Source organism: Phoca vitulina, unplaced genomic scaffold, assembly GCF_004348235.1.
Source record: "Phoca vitulina isolate PV1807 unplaced genomic scaffold, GSC_HSeal_1.0 scaffold104, whole genome shotgun sequence".
NCBI classification, from domain to species: Eukaryota; Metazoa; Chordata; class Mammalia; order Carnivora; family Phocidae; genus Phoca; species Phoca vitulina.
In genome coordinates this window covers 825,846-841,369 of record NW_022589807.1, presented here as the reverse complement: position 1 = coordinate 841,369, position 15,524 = coordinate 825,846, and the positions used below count along the sequence as shown (strand labels likewise).

The 15,524-nt window shown below is 59.3% G+C and overlaps 1 protein-coding gene across 1 annotated transcript in view; it reads right to left on the bottom strand.

Moving 5' to 3' along the window:
• Positions 1–15,524, bottom strand: part of FGD3 (FYVE, RhoGEF and PH domain containing 3) — a 36,420-nt gene that overhangs the window by 14,827 nt on the left and 6,069 nt on the right. Inside the window, exons 3-10 of the mRNA XM_032397822.1 lie at positions 13,018–13,169; positions 11,771–12,303; positions 7,302–7,391; positions 6,308–6,444; positions 4,674–4,830; positions 2,362–2,500; positions 1,847–1,905; positions 447–593 (exon numbers count right to left, since the gene is read on the bottom strand). Of these exons, the coding sequence (XP_032253713.1) occupies positions 447–593; positions 1,847–1,905; positions 2,362–2,500; positions 4,674–4,830; positions 6,308–6,444; positions 7,302–7,391; positions 11,771–12,253 (1,212 nt within the window). The 5' untranslated portion in view covers positions 12,254–12,303; positions 13,018–13,169. The remainder of the gene's footprint in view (positions 1–446; positions 594–1,846; positions 1,906–2,361; positions 2,501–4,673; positions 4,831–6,307; positions 6,445–7,301; positions 7,392–11,770; positions 12,304–13,017; positions 13,170–15,524) is intronic.

The following is a 15,524-nucleotide window of genomic DNA, read 5'->3' as shown; positions in this document are numbered from 1 at the left end:
GCGTGGCGGGGAGTGGCTCTGTAGCCAAGGGCGTGGCGTGGCAGGAGCGTGGCTCCGTGGTGAAGGGCGTCGCTCTGTAGGGGGGGGGGGGGGGGGGGGCGGGGGCGGGGCTCGGTGGTGAAGGGCGTGGCGGGGAGTGGCTCTGTAGCCAAGGGCGTGGCGTGGCAGGAGTGTGGCTCTGTGGTGAAAGGCGTGGTGGGGGCGTCGCTCTGTAGTGAAGGGCGTGGTGGGGAGGGCGGGGGCGTGGCTCCGTGAAGGGCGGGGAGGGCGGGGCGTGGCTCTGTAGCCAAGGGCGTGGCGGGAGCGTGGCTCCGTGGTGAAGGGCGTGGCGGGGGTGGGGGCGTGGCTCTGTGGTGAAGGGCGTGGCCGGGAGGGTGGGGGCGTGGCGGGGAGGGCGTGGCGTGGCTAGGTAGTGGGGGGGGTGGGAGCCGGGGGCGGGGCCTGACCAGGAAGAGGTGGCGGTCCTGCGCCGTGCCGTTCTTGGCCGACAGCTTCTGGATGGGGCCCTCCTTGATCAGCTCGTTGGCGGGGTTGACGATGTCCTCCTCCCCACCCAGTCGCTCGTACACCTCCAGGAGCTTGTGCATTTTCTCCTGTGAGAGAGACAAGCCTCAGGCCCGCGGCGGCCGCAGGGGGACCCCGGGGTGAGGGGAACCCCGCCCTGCAAGCGTGGCCCGGAATCAGGGAACCAGGACGGGCGACGAGCAGGTGTGCTGCAGGTGGGAAGGAGTCCACCCTGGGGGGAGGCCTCAGGCCTTGTCCGCACCCCTCAGAGATGGAAACCCATGGGGGCTCCCCCAAACGTCCACAGGCTCCCCGGGGGCTCATGACCACAGGGTTCCAAGAAGCAGTTCTATGGCCTCCATCAGATTCAGTCGTGGGGAGGTGGGAAGGGAAATTTGACAGAAAGGACCCAGAGTGAACCATGACCTGTCTGGGTTGCAGTGGACACCCCACCGTGGGCCTGATCTCAGGCTGGTCTGTCCCAGGGGCCCCAGAGCAAACCTGGGGACAGGCAGCTAAGGAAGACACAGGACTGGACCACACGTGGCAACGGTCGTGCCAAAGTGAGCGGCTGCCTCTCATTTCTCACGTTTGAGAGACGTGGGGTCACACAAATACTTCACTTTTCTTCCTCTCAAAAAACAGCAGTGCCCGTGTGAAAATAGGTCTCAGGATTGGGAGACACCGGGGCTGGGTGGGGACTGTGGCGGCCTAGAGAAGGGCTGAGGGCACAGGCTGTGGGGCGGGGCTTACAGGGTTTCCCAGTAAAGCCAGGAGTTTGGATTCTCCTGTGACCCGCCCTGATCTGTAATCCTGGGAGAGGACTTAGAAATTCTCCAAGGCACTGTGCAGGCCACACAAGGGACAGGGCCACCTGCGTCACCACAGGGCGTGGGCTCCCGGAGAGCTCCCGCATCCGCAGACCCCAGGCTTCGGAGGTGTTACATCAACAGGGGATGCCGTCCCCTCCACCTCTGCGCTGTGTCTGGAGGTGGGGCCCTCGGGAGGGGAAGTTTAGACGAGGTCACGGTCTTGGGGGTGGGGACCCCCCAATGGGGTCGCAGCACTGATGGACACCAGGGAGCACGCTCTGCCTGCCATGCAGACGCAGGAGGAGGCCCCACCCACACGCCAGGGACGGAAGCTGCTGGTACCCAGCTGTGAGATACACACTGTGGCGTGAGCCCGTCTGTGGGATCTTGTTCCAGCAGCTGGAGCTGGCTAAGAGGGAGCCACAGAGCTAGTAACAGGCAGGCCTGTCTGGCTCGCGGCGGAGCCCCCGTCCACGGCTGGGGTGCCTGCAGTGGGGCCCTCAGGCGTCCTCCAGGAGTCCCACACTCACCATTTTCCGAATGGCGGCATTGGAGTGGTTGGCAGCGGTGGAGATGAGCTCCAAGGACCCTGCAGGAGGAAGACGTGGAGTCAGGCTGCAGGGTGCCTGCTGGCCTCGCCAGGGGCTGCCCTGCTCCCACCCTTCCCTGAGAGTGTCCGGGGCTGCTCACAGGCCTGGCCCAGGCAGAGGTGGGGCCCTGCAGACACAGTCTGTTTGGTGAGGGGGTCTGCTGGGGCTGGCACCCTACGCCCCATGCTGCCCCCCCAGCCCCATAAGGCCCTTCCTGGGGCCTGAGCTCTGCCAGCATCCAGCCCCCTCCCCAGAACCAGGGTCCTCCCCTCACACGGCAATGGGGGTGAGGCGGTTTTCCCCTCGCAGTTACTTCCCGAGATGTGCCTGGGGGGCACTTGGCGATCTGCCCCACTCTGTCCCTGCCCCTCTCTCTCCTCTCTCTGTGGGTTTCCAGCAGGGGCCCCAGCTCCCACTGCCCAGCAGCCCCATGGCCTGGCGGCAGCTGGGCTCACTTTCCGCATCCTTCCGGTCGGGGGCATCTCCTGGGAGCCTCTTCAGATAGTCCTTGAGCAGCAACTCGTAGCGTGGGACCCTCTGCACGGGCTCCAGCATGTGGTGCTGCAGCGTCAGGTTCCCGCACACCTCCTGCTTCTGCGGGGAGACAGGCAGCCCGTGGCACCTGCAGACGCACGTGTGGACCCCCCACCCCGTTTCTGGCCTCACGGCACCTGCACCCTGCTGACTACAGACCACATTACAGCAGGGTAAACCGAGGCTTGGAGAGACTGAACAACGGAGCAAGGACCCAGACCCCCCGTGCTGGCTTTTATACAGGTCCTCGCAGGAGAAAACTAGTCCTTGCGCAACGACTTCCCTCACGGGTAGCCCGCACACCGCACGTGCACTCGCTCGCTCACTTGCTCAGGTGCCGGAGGCTGGGCCTCTTCCCTCCCTGGACGCCAGGAGCTCTCCCAACAGGGGGACCCGTGGCCTAGAAGCCGCTCTGAGAGGGGCTGCGCACTCCGATGTAAGTGTGACCCTGAGTGCAGGCAGGGGTGGGCGCTCAGCACCGCTCACAGGCTCCCCAGGCCCTCGGCCACTGCACCAGCTCCGTGCTGTCCCGCTGGGGACCCTGCCCTCGCTGCCTGCCTCCTCTTCCTGCAGGTGCCCCGCACGTGCTCCTTGGTTGAGACCTTCCTGCCGTCCCCCGTGCCTGCTGGGGGGTACACTGTCCCCTGCTTCTCCCCGCCTGCCACCCGTGCCACTCAGGGCCCACAACGGGACAGCCTCCAGCTCGAAGGACACGGCAGGGCCAGAGAAGGCCAGTCTGCAGCTATCACGGAAACAATCCTTCCCGGGGGAGAATTACCAGGAACGGGATATTCACGGAATTCCAAAGTATCTCCCTGCACTCCCTAAGACCGTGGGGGCACACCATGGGGGGCACATGCTTCCTGGGAGAGGAAACCACGGCACACCTCATGCTCTAGCAGGGGCGCAACCCCCACACCTGCACCTGCCTACACCTCCAGCCTCCCGGCGCTCGGGCCAGTGGTGGACGCGGGCAGTGCGAGCCCGGTTCCTGCTGGTCACTCGGGGCTGTGGGTGGGCCACGGGCACAGCCTGGGAAGCTGGAGGGGGCGATCCGTGCGCACAGCTGGGGCAGGCCCAGACCAGGGGTGAGGGTGCTGGGGGGAGGAAGGACTCGGCATCGCAACTGTCCTCTCTGGGCAGGGATGGGGTGCTGAGGGACGCAGGGGGCATCTAGGACTCCACACTAGGAAGCCAGGGGTGACCCGATGGCCACAGGATCTGGGGGAAATGCAGAAAGCTACCGAGGAATGCGTGTATGTGTGAATGCACGCGTGCACACACGTGTATGTATGGGGTGTGCACAGACGCTCCGTGCGATGTCCGAGCGCAGCGCTTAGGGTACACGGGATGTTGCAACAAGAGGCTGACTAGTCACAGAAAGAAAACCGGACTCTTACCTCACACCACAGTCCACCTGGAAACTATTCTGGAATAGCAAGTCTAATCTTTTTTAAATGAAGCCATATCAGTAGAAGAAAACATTATCTAACCGTGGGATAGAAAATGCATTTATAAGCATTACTTTGAAGATTTTTAAAAGCGTTATTTTATTTAAAAACTGGTGAATGTGGGCGCCTGGGTGGCTCACCGAGTTAAGAGTCTGCCTTCAGCTCAGGTCATTCCTGGGATCGAGTCCCATGTCGGGCTCCCTGCTCGGTGGGAAGCCTGCTTCTCCCTCTCCCTCTGCCTCTGCGCACCCCCCCCACCCCACATGTGCTCTCTCTCTGACAAAAATTTTTAAAAAAATTTAAAAAAAAAGACCTCACTTAAAAAAAAAAAAAAACTGGTGAATGTGGTTATTTAAAAACCAAAAATTTTGTTTGGGAAACATCAAAAATAAAATTAAAAAATAAAAAATCAACGGGGAAAATAACTTGTAAGATACAGGACAGATAACAAAAGATGTTCTTAACATATAAAAACCTGGCAAATTGATAAGAAAAAGCGACACTGAAGAGACGATAAGGGGCTATTTGCGGGAAGAGAGAAAGAAGGGGGACGCGCAGGTCCCCACAGGCCTGCGTGGCCAGGGAGGCACCTCGGAGGGAGGCGGGAGTCGCAGAGTCCGCCCAACAGTGAGGACACAGATCACACACCCTCCCGTGAAATGACAATAAGGATTTGTGTCCCGAGTGACTCAGCAGAGCTGGACGCGTGCCGTGGCTTCACCGAATGTCCCCACGCTCGAGCAGGACCGCAGTGCGTGCGTGCAGCCAGCCGGGCCACCTACCTGGATGCCATGGACAATGTCCTTAAACACCGGCGAGCGCTGGGTCCAGGTGCTCACCAGCTCCGCGGCCCGGTCAAAGTTCTTGACGTACTCGCCGTACATCTTGAGGAACGGGGCCAGCTTCTGCAGGATGTCCCCGAGCCGGGGGTTCGTGTCCCTTTGTGGGGGAGAGAGGTCATCAGAGAAACAACTTGGGCCAGGGTGGGACGGGGACGTCCCCCGGAATCCATGGGGCAGCGGCCCAATTCCCAGCGCTGTGTGATGGTGGGCAAACCGGTCACCCTCTCTGAGCCTTACTTTCCTCCCCTGTATCGTGGGGGGGGGGGGGGAACCGCGTGTTACACGGAGGTAAACGAGAGGATCACATGGGCCCTCGTGCGGGCACAGGACCGCGGCTCCAGGCCAGGGGTGCCAGTGGTGATGCGACCACTCAAATGACAGGCTGCGCATCAGAGAGAATCCGTGAGGCCCCATGTTACCCCTCAGAGGAGCCAATTTCAGGAACAACGGGACAAGCGACGCTGGCAACGTCACGGGAAAGCAGCAGGTGTAAAATCAGCGCAGACAGGGATTTGAGAATAAATTTCAAGAAGCATAAAATATACCAATAGTTTTTTGACCTTGGAACCACAGTTCTAAGGGGAAGTGACCCTAAAGACATCATCAGAAAGCAAGCGAGCGTGTGCACAAAGCCATCGCGGCGGCATCGGGAGAACGCGCTCTGGCGGACGTCCCCGGAAGGCAGGCTGCCTGCAAAGGCACGTGGGCCAGCCTTCTTCCTGGGCTCCTTCCCTGCGGTCTGTGCACGAGGAGTCTCTCTAGGGCCTTGAGAAGAAAACCCATTTTTAGCAAGTGTGGACAGAAGGTCAATCGGACCCTGGGCTGTTATCAGTGGCCCTGGGGACACAGTATAACCTGCTCTGCAGGGGGAGTCTGCTCCTCACGAAGACCCACAAAGCGACAGGGACCCTCACTGGGCTGGGCAAGAGAAGGGACGCCCGCTAGTCAAGGCTCCTGGCCTCAGTGCCCTCACTTGCCTGGCTGCAGCTGGAGAATGGGCTCTTGGGGACCCAAGGGGCTGAGCTCCTGACGCTCCCAATGCCCCAGAGACCCACGCTCCGGCTCAAAGTCAGGCCGGAGAAGAGAGGGAAAAAGCACTGGGGACAGTGGGGGAAGCACGTATCGTGAACAATGGCGGGTGGAGGGCCACGCCTGCGATGTTTTATTATCCTGACGCACAGTTGAGCGGGCCCTCCCCTAAGAACGAGGAGAAGCGGCAGAGGGACAGAAGGACAGCCCCTGGGGGCAGCCGGAGGATCCAAGGTGCCCTGGGAAGTTTTTAAAGCAAATGTGGAGTATATATGGGGAGGGAAAAATACAGCTGCTAGCTCTGTTTACTTGCTGTTTGGTGTTCACGGATCCCACAGAGCCTGAGCGGGTATTAAAGTCGCTATGATGTGCACATGAAGAAGCTAAGGCATGGGGACACTGCGGGTCAGGGATGGCCAGGACCCTGCAGGGAAGGAGCCAGGGCCTGTCTCTCAGGCACACGGACTCCGACTGAGAGGCCGCTGGCCACGAGAATCCCACACAGCTGCGGGACGGAGTCGCCGGGAACCAGGAGCCGCACTCACCACTCCTGCGTGATCCGCGTCTGCAGCTCGGGGAGAAGGAAGTGCCCATGGAAGCGATAGATGGAGGAGATGTTGGAGAAGATGCCTGTGGTGACCTCCGAAGGGATGCCTGCTTCCGTCAGCTGGGTGCAGAAAACCTGGGGTGCAGAGGCCCCGGAGCGGGCGCTGAGGGAGGGGCTGCTATAGCTGCCCTCGCCGGGGGGGGCCTCGGGAGAGGTCGCCAAGGCCTCCTGTTCTCTTTCTTTTTTTTTTTTTTAAAGATTTTATCTACTTATTTGACAGAGAGAGACACAGCGAGAGAGGGAACACAAGCAGGGGGAGTGGGAGAGGGAGAAGCAGGCTTCCCGCAGAGCAGGGAGCCCGATGCGGGGCTCGATCCCAGGACCCTGGGATCACGACCTGAGCCGAAGGCAGACGCTTAACGACTGAGCCACTCAGGCGCCCCTGGCCTCCTGTTTTCTTAACGAACCTCCGCTTCACCAAACGGGCTCAAACCTACGGTTTTAAAGCAAGCTCCCTCGTGGCTAGGGACTGCGGGTGAGGCAGACACAGTCCTCTGCTGACGGGGACAGGCCGTCCTGCCTGCGCCCACCTCTCAGGGGAACTGGAGGGTCCCGATTCCCCTTCTCCGCTCTCTGAGCTACAAACAGAACACCTGGCAGAACTCTGGGCGTCTGCCGGAGGTTTACTTCCTGTGCTCCTAAACCCCGGGCTGCTACGGGGACATTAAGATTTCCAGAGGCCATTTACATGCTCAGATAATGCAACTGCCAGGAAGAATCCCCCCTGCCCCCCCGCCCAGGTGATGGGACAGGACCTTCACCCCAGAGCCCCAGGCTCAGACAGCAAAAAGGAGGAGTTTCTGGAGGAGACTCACAGCCACCTGAGTTTTAGTGTGAAGTCCCTCATACTCCGGCTGGAAGGCCTGGCCAGCGCTGAGCCTGGGACTTTGCCTCTGACTGGCACAAAGGCGGGATCCCACCCCAGGGGCTACCTGGTCGAGCAGGTGCAGCCGCCGCACGTAGGTCTCCTCGGTGTGTAGGAGCTCCTGGGCAATGTGGAGCAGCTTCTGGGGCTCGGAGCACTGCAGAGAGAAGAAACACGGTGCCCTGGGGAGGCGGGGTCTGACACCGGGGGCCACCAGGGGGCCTGGGGGCCGGAGGAGGCCACTAGCACTGGGGCAGGGAGCTCAGTCCTCACAGATAGACTTTTCGGGGAGGTTTCTGGGGAAGGCACAACAGCTCCTGCCAACCCCCCCAAACAGCTTCTGCATCCCAGAGACAACTCTGCCCTCCTGAGACCTTGACCACACAGCAGCCACATCAAAGTATTCTGTGGCCTGCCGTCAGCAAGATGGCAGACTAGAAAGCTACAGGCCCCCCTTCCCCCAGGGACATGGCACCAACAACGTACAGACCACAATCCCTCCGTGAGAACTCCAGAGAAGAGCTGAGAAGCTACGCCCCGAGTCACGGTAGGGGATTCCAGCAAACGGGAAACCCGGCAGCAACCGGCATGCCCTTTTGTGTCCTTCCCCCAGGCACCATAGCATGGCCCATGGGGGACGTAGTCCCTACGCTGGAGGTCCCCGTTCAGGACGGAAATGAGGTGGTGAGCCGCGCATCCAGTCCCCCGGCTGGTCTGGGGGCCACCGAGGGACTGCTGGCTCCTGTCTGCCCGACTGGGGACGTGACCCGCGCCAGAGTTTTGAAAGCCCTGGAAACAGAGGCCAGCTGCGCATGCGATAGAAGGCTCTAAGTTTAAGGTGTTTTATGTAATTTCAATAGTAACCACAAGGAATATCTACCGAATATACACAAAAGGAAACGAGAAGAGAATCAAAACATACCATTACAAAAATTCAATGAAAAATAAGGCAGGTTCTAAGGGACAAAAAAGCCATAAGATATGCAGAAAACAATCATCGAAATCGCAACCATCCCTTCCCTAAAATTAATACAATATCATTTCTTACTTTTAATTTCTCTATGCTTGATAAAAGATAAAATAAAAAGATGTATATGTCCTTTTGCTTTAGGTATATCTCTTACAAGAAACACATCATTGGATTTTAATTTTTAACCCAATATGAGAGTACTGTTCTTTTAATAGGGGACTTTACCACATTTTTTGGGTCATTATAGATGTATTTAGCCTTAACCTCTTTCATCTTGCCTTAAAAACTTTTTTTAAAGTTTGCTTGTTATTGTTAGGGTGATGTATGGAATTGTCGAATTACTATATTGTACACCCAAAACTAAAATAACACTGTATGTTAACTAACTGGAATTAAAATGAAAACTTCAAAAAAAAAAAAAATGACAACTGTCCCTCCCTATCAGTAATTACTCTAAATGTAAATGGATTAAACTCCCTAATCAAAACACACAGATTGGCTGAATGGATTTAAAAAACAGCATCCAACTACATGCTGTGCACAAGACACTCACTTTAGATTTAAGGACACACACAAGCTGGAAGTGGAAGGATGGGAAAGATCCAGCGTGCAAACAGAGACCGAACGAGAGCAGGAGCGGGTACACTGGCATCAGACAAGACAGACTGTAAGAAACCGTTACCAGATACGGCGAATTACATCATATGATGATAAAAGGAACAACTCTCGGAGAAGACAGAACAATTACAAATACTTAGGTACCAGGGGCGCCTCACAGGCTCTGTCCGGAGAGTGTGGGACTCTTGATCTCGGGGTCGTGAGTTCGAGCCCCATGTTGGGTATAGAGAGGACTTAAATTAATAAAAAAACTTTTAAAAAGTTCAAGCAAGTATTTATGCACCAAACCTCATAAGTCCTAAATACAGGAAGCAAACTTTGAAGCAGCAGCATGGTACCGGCCAGGACAGACAGAGTGTGTGAACAGACACACAGACCCGGACCCCTCCACCCAACAACAGGGGAAGGCACATTCTTCTCAAGTGCACATGGAACAGTCTCCAGGACGGTCTACATATCAGGCCCCCAAACAAGCATTAACAAACCTCAGGTTGAAACCATATAAAGTATCTTTTCCAATCACAATAGAATGAAACTAGAAATTAATAGCACAAGAAAAACTGGGAAACCCACCGATAGGTAGAAATTAAACAACGCAGTCTTCAAGAAGAAGGGTGGAAGAAGTCACAAAGGAAATTAGAAAAATAGCTTGAAACAAATGAAAATGAAAACACAAACACCAAAACTTATGGGACGCAGCAAAGGCCGCTCAGAGGAACGTTCGTAGCCGTAAATGTGTGTGTGAAAAAGGAAGAAAGATCTCAAATCAATGACGTAACTTCACACTTCAAGAGATTAGAAAAAGCACACACTAAACCCAAAGCAGTCAGAAGGAAGGAAATAACAGAGATCAGATCAGAGATAAATGAAACAGAGAATAGAAAAACAATGGAAAAAATCAACAGAACAGAGTTGTTTTTTGGAAGGATCAACAAAATTCACACACCCTTAACTGAATTAACTAAGAAATAGAGGAGACTCAAATAAGTAATATCAGAAATAAAAGAGGAAACATTACAACCGACATCACAGAAATGAAAAGGATCACGAGAGACTGATGTGAACAATTATGCTCCAAAAAAATGGACAGCCCAGATCAACGGATAAATTCCTAGAAACAAACCAAGACTGAAAACATGAAGAAACAGGAAATGTGAATGACCAACAATGAGTGCATTGAATAAGCAATAAAAAAACTTCCCAGCAAAGAAAAGCCCAGGACCAGATGGCTTCCCTGGGAAATTAATACCAATCTTCCTCAAATGCTCCCGAAACACTGAAGAGGAGCCAACCCCTCGAAGTGCCACCTGATGCCAGAGCAGGCAGAGAGCCCACAAGGACGCTGCCGACGGACAGCCCTGCGCACACTGACACCAGAAACCTGACTCAACAGTACAGAGGAGGACCGGACACCACGACCAAGGGAGGTTTATTCTGGGGCTCAACACACGATGAGAAACCCTCCTGATGACCCGATCGATGCAGAAGCAGCATCTGACAAGATTCACCGTCCCTCTGTGACAAAAACGGCACTAGCTGGGACCTCCTCCGCATGACAAAGGCTGACTTCCCTGGGGGGGGGAAGGGAGGCACAGGGCCCCGGGGCTCCCGGTGCACGCCTCACCCCGAGGGCCAGGACGGGCCAGTGCCCCACGGAGCAGACAGACCCAGAAGTGTCGGCATCTCTGCGTTACAGACGCGGAGGCTTGGGCCTTCCCCCAGAGCCTGTGTGGGCAGGAGCGGAGCAGGCCTGGGGTGTGCACTTGCCCCCACCACCTGGGAGACCGGGGCAGCCAGCTGAGCTCCCCCCACCCCGGGAGCCACGCCTCGAGAGCCACGGGTGGTGTGGCCCGCAGTAACCACATCACTCGGTTTCTATGTGGTAGGACGTCTGCACGTCTTGTGTCCTTGTTGACCCACGTGGTGTGCCTTTCACGCGAACCAGCCTCCGCAGAGCCACCCCAGCCCCTCCGTGGGCTCTCACAGGCTCCCCTGCCCTGGTCACCCAGGACCAGGTGCCACACATCTGGGACAGCTTCTGTGCAGGCAATCCTAAACCTGCTCACCCTGCTTCACCCGTTCCTTCCCACGGAAACCACAAGACAGGCTCTCACGCACAATTTCCACCCCCTCTGCTCCCTGACCCACTCTGGTCCTTCGCGGGTGGCCCCGGGGCCTGGCCTGCCCCTCCTCCTGGGAACTGTAAGTAACAAACTCTCTTTTCATGGCAGTTGTCCCCTGATCTATTGGTGTTACCATACCCGAATAATAACAAAACCTAGCTTAAAACATGCGCCACCCCCGAAGTTGGCTCACAACAGTGCGGGCACGAGGCTGCCCTCGGCCCGCCCTTCGCCTGCCAGGCCTGTCTTCTGTCGCCAGTACTGTGTCCACCAGGCCAGTAGATCTGGCGTCTCCTGTGCTGCTCGTGGGACCCGGTCGCGTACGCCATTCTCCCCGCACAGGTGGTGTCTCTGAGCCAGGGGCCCTCGGCTTCATTTCCTCGTCCGCACACATCCCAGTGCAGAGCCCAGAGCCCAAGATGCTGTCGGGATGCACGTGGGCACTCTCACAGCAGACCCGCCATGCCATGGGCACAGCTGCTTCCTGGGCGTCTGCTCGGGGCTCGGCTCCCGAGCCCGGGCTCCGTTCCCACCCCCGCCACGCCCCATGGTGACCCTCGGTTCCCCGTTCATGACACAGGGGCTCTGCAAGGTGGGCAGCCAGCCCCGGTAAAGGATGTGGTGGTGGCTCCGTGAGCGACCTACCCCCATGGCCCCAGGGCTGGGGTCCCTGTGCCGTGTGGACGCAGAACCTAGGCTTGGGAGTGAGGTCATCGCCTGAGGTGCCGGGGCCGCCGCCCTCCCTGACGACCCATCGCCGGGCCTCTCTGACCGCACGACCCCTCAGAAGAGCCCCTGCCACCCCAAGACGCGAGGGCGGCCTACCTTGGCCGGGTCCGCAGGGGCCCCCGGGGGGCAGTTCTCGGGGTCAGGCTCCTCACTGCTGCCTTCGCCCACGTCGCTATCGGCTGCCTCCTGCGGGACCTCGCCTTCCGGGGCTGCGTCCAGGTGCGGCCCCAGGACTCCGGGGCCCCGGCCAGCCTCGCCGCCCTCCTCACAGGGGAACTGGTCACTAGCCATGCTGCAGGAGGGACTGTCGATCCCGCTGTCCCGGTTGGGGAGCTTAGCAGCACCGTTCAGCTCCCCCAAAGGGCCCGTGTCTGGGGGGCCGTTCCCTGCAGCAGCTGGGCTGCCAGGGCTCCTGGGGTCGGGGTCCTTGCCGTGGGCTCTAGGCCCGAGTGGCAGTGCTTGCAGCTTCCCTGGGTCTGCCCTCGGGAGCTCCAGGGAGGAGTAGCCAGGCCCAGAGTTCGGCTCCCCCAGGGCAGCGATGGGGGCCTGGGCTGTTGAGGAGCCCCCTCCTGACTCCATCCTCACAGCTAAGGTGCCTGAGCTCCGTGGGGAGCTGGCCGGGGGGCTGCCTGTGGGGGGAAATGAGCAGGGTCAGTGCCAGCCAGGCATGGACCACCCCTGCACGCAGCCCAGAGCGCAGCCCCCAGGCGTGTCCCCCCAGAGAAGGGCGGAGTTGGGAGGGGGCCGTGTGCGAACAGCCCCCACAGCTCCAGCTGGGTCCTGTCCAGACAGGCTTTGGGGAATGGCAAATGGAAAGCATTTTATTTTAAAAATAAGTTTCTTCTATGTTAAAAAAAAAAAAAGGAAAGAAGGAAGGAAAAGAGACAGAGGAGGAAAGAGGGAGGAAAGAAGGAGGGAAGGTAGGAAGAAAAAGAGACAGAGAGAGGGAAGGAAAGAGGGAGGAAAGGAGGAGGGAAGGAATCCCGCAGCGTGAAGCCACCTGCCACTCAACACATTTAAACCACACGCACAAAAATAACCGTCGTGAGCACGTGGGCCAGGTCAGCTGGGTGCTCTGCACCCCGGGATGTGGTTCTGAGGGGCCCCCTCGGCATCACTGTGACCCGCACCGTCCAGAGACCCCGGGCCAGGGAGGCCAAGGCTTTGCCCCAGATTCCCGCCCCCCCCCCCAAAGCTTCCTGGAGCTGCTTGTTGCTTTCCCCGCCCCCCTCTCCTGGATGCCGTCACAGCGGACAGGCGAGTCAGGAATCGTGGGAGGGTTGAGGGGGGACAGAGCCAGGGGAGATCGACATTCCCCAGAATCTTCCTTTGACCCCACTCACCTGACGCCCAGGTCTCCAGGGAGGGCTCTGCTCTTGGCTCCCTGCCGGCCGTGCTCGGGGTCTGGGTTGGCTGCCTCAGGCCGTGAGTGTGAGCGGGGCTGGGAGGACGGCTGAAAATCTCCTTCCTGCCCAGCAGGTCTGACACAGGGGTCCTGAAACAACAGGACAGGAGCATGAAAGCTGCCTTCTCCACCACACCTGCAGCGGCCGGCGCCAGACCAGCTCCAAAGGCAGAGGGTGGGAGGGCAGCGACAGGTCATGGGCCGCAGGCAGACGGAGCACGTGGCTTCCTGCCCGAGTGCAGGGCCAGCTCTGAGCGCCCAGCCCGAAACTCCAGGCCAGAGCTGACCGTCCCCGCCCGTGGGGCCCATGCCGGGGAGGCAGCGACCCGCCCGGTGTGCAGAGGGCCGGGGGGCACCTCCCAGCCACGCCCGAGCACCCTCCTGACACCCGCACACACAGACGCCCAGGGCTCACGCCCACGGTCACCCATCGGCCCGCAGCTCCAGCAGACGCTCCCCTCCTCCCTCGCAAACCAGGCTGAGGAGCCATCCACGCAGACGCAACTCCCTCTCGCTCTCGCACAGAACCATGAACGTGTCCAGGGCCTGCCCCTCGCTGCCTCGCAGGCGGGAAGACCTCCGGGCAGAGTGCGGGGAGCACTGCCGCCACGCTGGGGCTGCTGAGCCGGGGAGGCCCCAGCTCCGCCTGCGACAGCCGGACACCCGCCGCACAGCCGGCTTCCCGTGTGGCCAAACTGCCCCGGGGGGACCTCTCTCTAAGCGACGCCAAAGCCAGAGCAGGGTGCACACGCATCGTGGCCCCTGCCACGTTCCTGACGGGCTTAACGGGGAGAAATAAGAAGGGTTCCAAACAGAAAGGACATGCTTTTCTGCATTCCTTTCATAGCGCAGGAGATAAACCCAGTTCCCTGCCCAGCCCTGCAAACGCGCCGGTGGGACGCCGCCACGCACTCAGCCTCCGTGCGTCCAGTGTGGCCTCCGGATCCAGGTGGAACCTCTGCAACCCCACCTTGGGGTGCCCGCTTCTGGCCACCCTCCGCCAGGCAGCGAAGCACAACGCCCCCAATAGGTGGAAACCGGTGCAGCGCACCCTCAGGGACGGGGCCCCACGTGGCCCCGAGGGACCGTGCAGGAGACCAAGCAGCGGGAGGTCACGGGGCAGAGCACCGGAAGCAGAGCCCCGTCAGGGGGCAGAGGCCTGCAGGCCCCGAGGACGGTCAGCACACGCGGGAGGGCGCGTGAGACGCGGGAGGGAACGGCAGTGGCGCAGGAAGGGCGATGCTGGTCCCCACCGGCGCTGGGGGGCGATTTGCCCCACAGGGAGCTCTGCTCGGGCCCCAGGACGCCCACCTGTTTACTAGCAGCATCACTGCTCCCCCGAACAGTGCTCTGAGCCGTGACGAGAGCTCGAGCCAGGCAGCCGTGCACGCGTCGACAGATGCGGACGCACACCCCCAGCTTCCAGAGGTGAAAGCCCCCAAGTGTGCGGAGGAGGAGGGGGACTTGTAGACGCTGTAGGAGATGGCGGGTCTGGGGGGACAGCAGCAGAAACCACCCACACTGAAGCGCACGCAGACAGCAGCGTGAGCAAACGTCCTGCGGCACAACGTATGTGTAGCTGGAGTCCCAGGAGGGGAGCGGGCAGGTGTCTGCCGGACGACGACCACAGCGCTGAATCCCAGCAAGCGCTAAGGAAGATGATGCACAAACCTCTCCAGGACGCTGCGCGATGGCTCTGGAGAGACCCGTGCACGGTGGAAGCCGACGGGCAGAAGACAAGGGACACCCCTGCCTTTCCGTCTACACAGACTTCCAGGAGACACACACGAACCTGTGGTCCGGGACAGCGCACGGGCTCGCCGTCGTGACTGGGAGACCGTCTCGCAGGTACGCACGCGTGTCGAAACATCAGGCTTGCACCGTGCACATGCGCAGCCCACCGTGTTCGGACACCTCACAGAGGGCGATGCCTCCGACTTGAGCCACCTTAGCAAGTCGATGCTCCCCAAGTGCCATCTTTTTTTAAGTTTTTATTTACTTGAGAGAGAGCAAGGCAAGAGAGCAACTGCACAAGCAGGGGGAGCAGCAGAGGCAGAGGGAGAAGCAGGCTCCCCACTGAGCAGGGAGCCCGATGCGGGGCTCGATCCCAGGCCCTGAGATCATGAGTGGAAGGCACACTTCACCAAACGAGCCACCCAGGCGCCCCGCAAGTGCCACTTTTACAGAAGGGACCGGGGTCGGGCAGAGCACAGGTGGCAGGCCCGCAGCCTGGGGAGGCTCCAGCAGGCCTGGTGCCCACCTGGTCATCCTCATCTGGAGGAGTGGGTGCACCCTTCCCCTGGAGACCCGTGAGCCATGACCACCTCTTCTTCCAAGGGCAGCAGAACCAGCTCAGCCAGATGGGAGAGCCCAACGCTCAACACAAAGACGTCCCACACAGCCGAGTGTGGGGTACAACAGTGGAGACCGCCGCCCCCAGTCTGA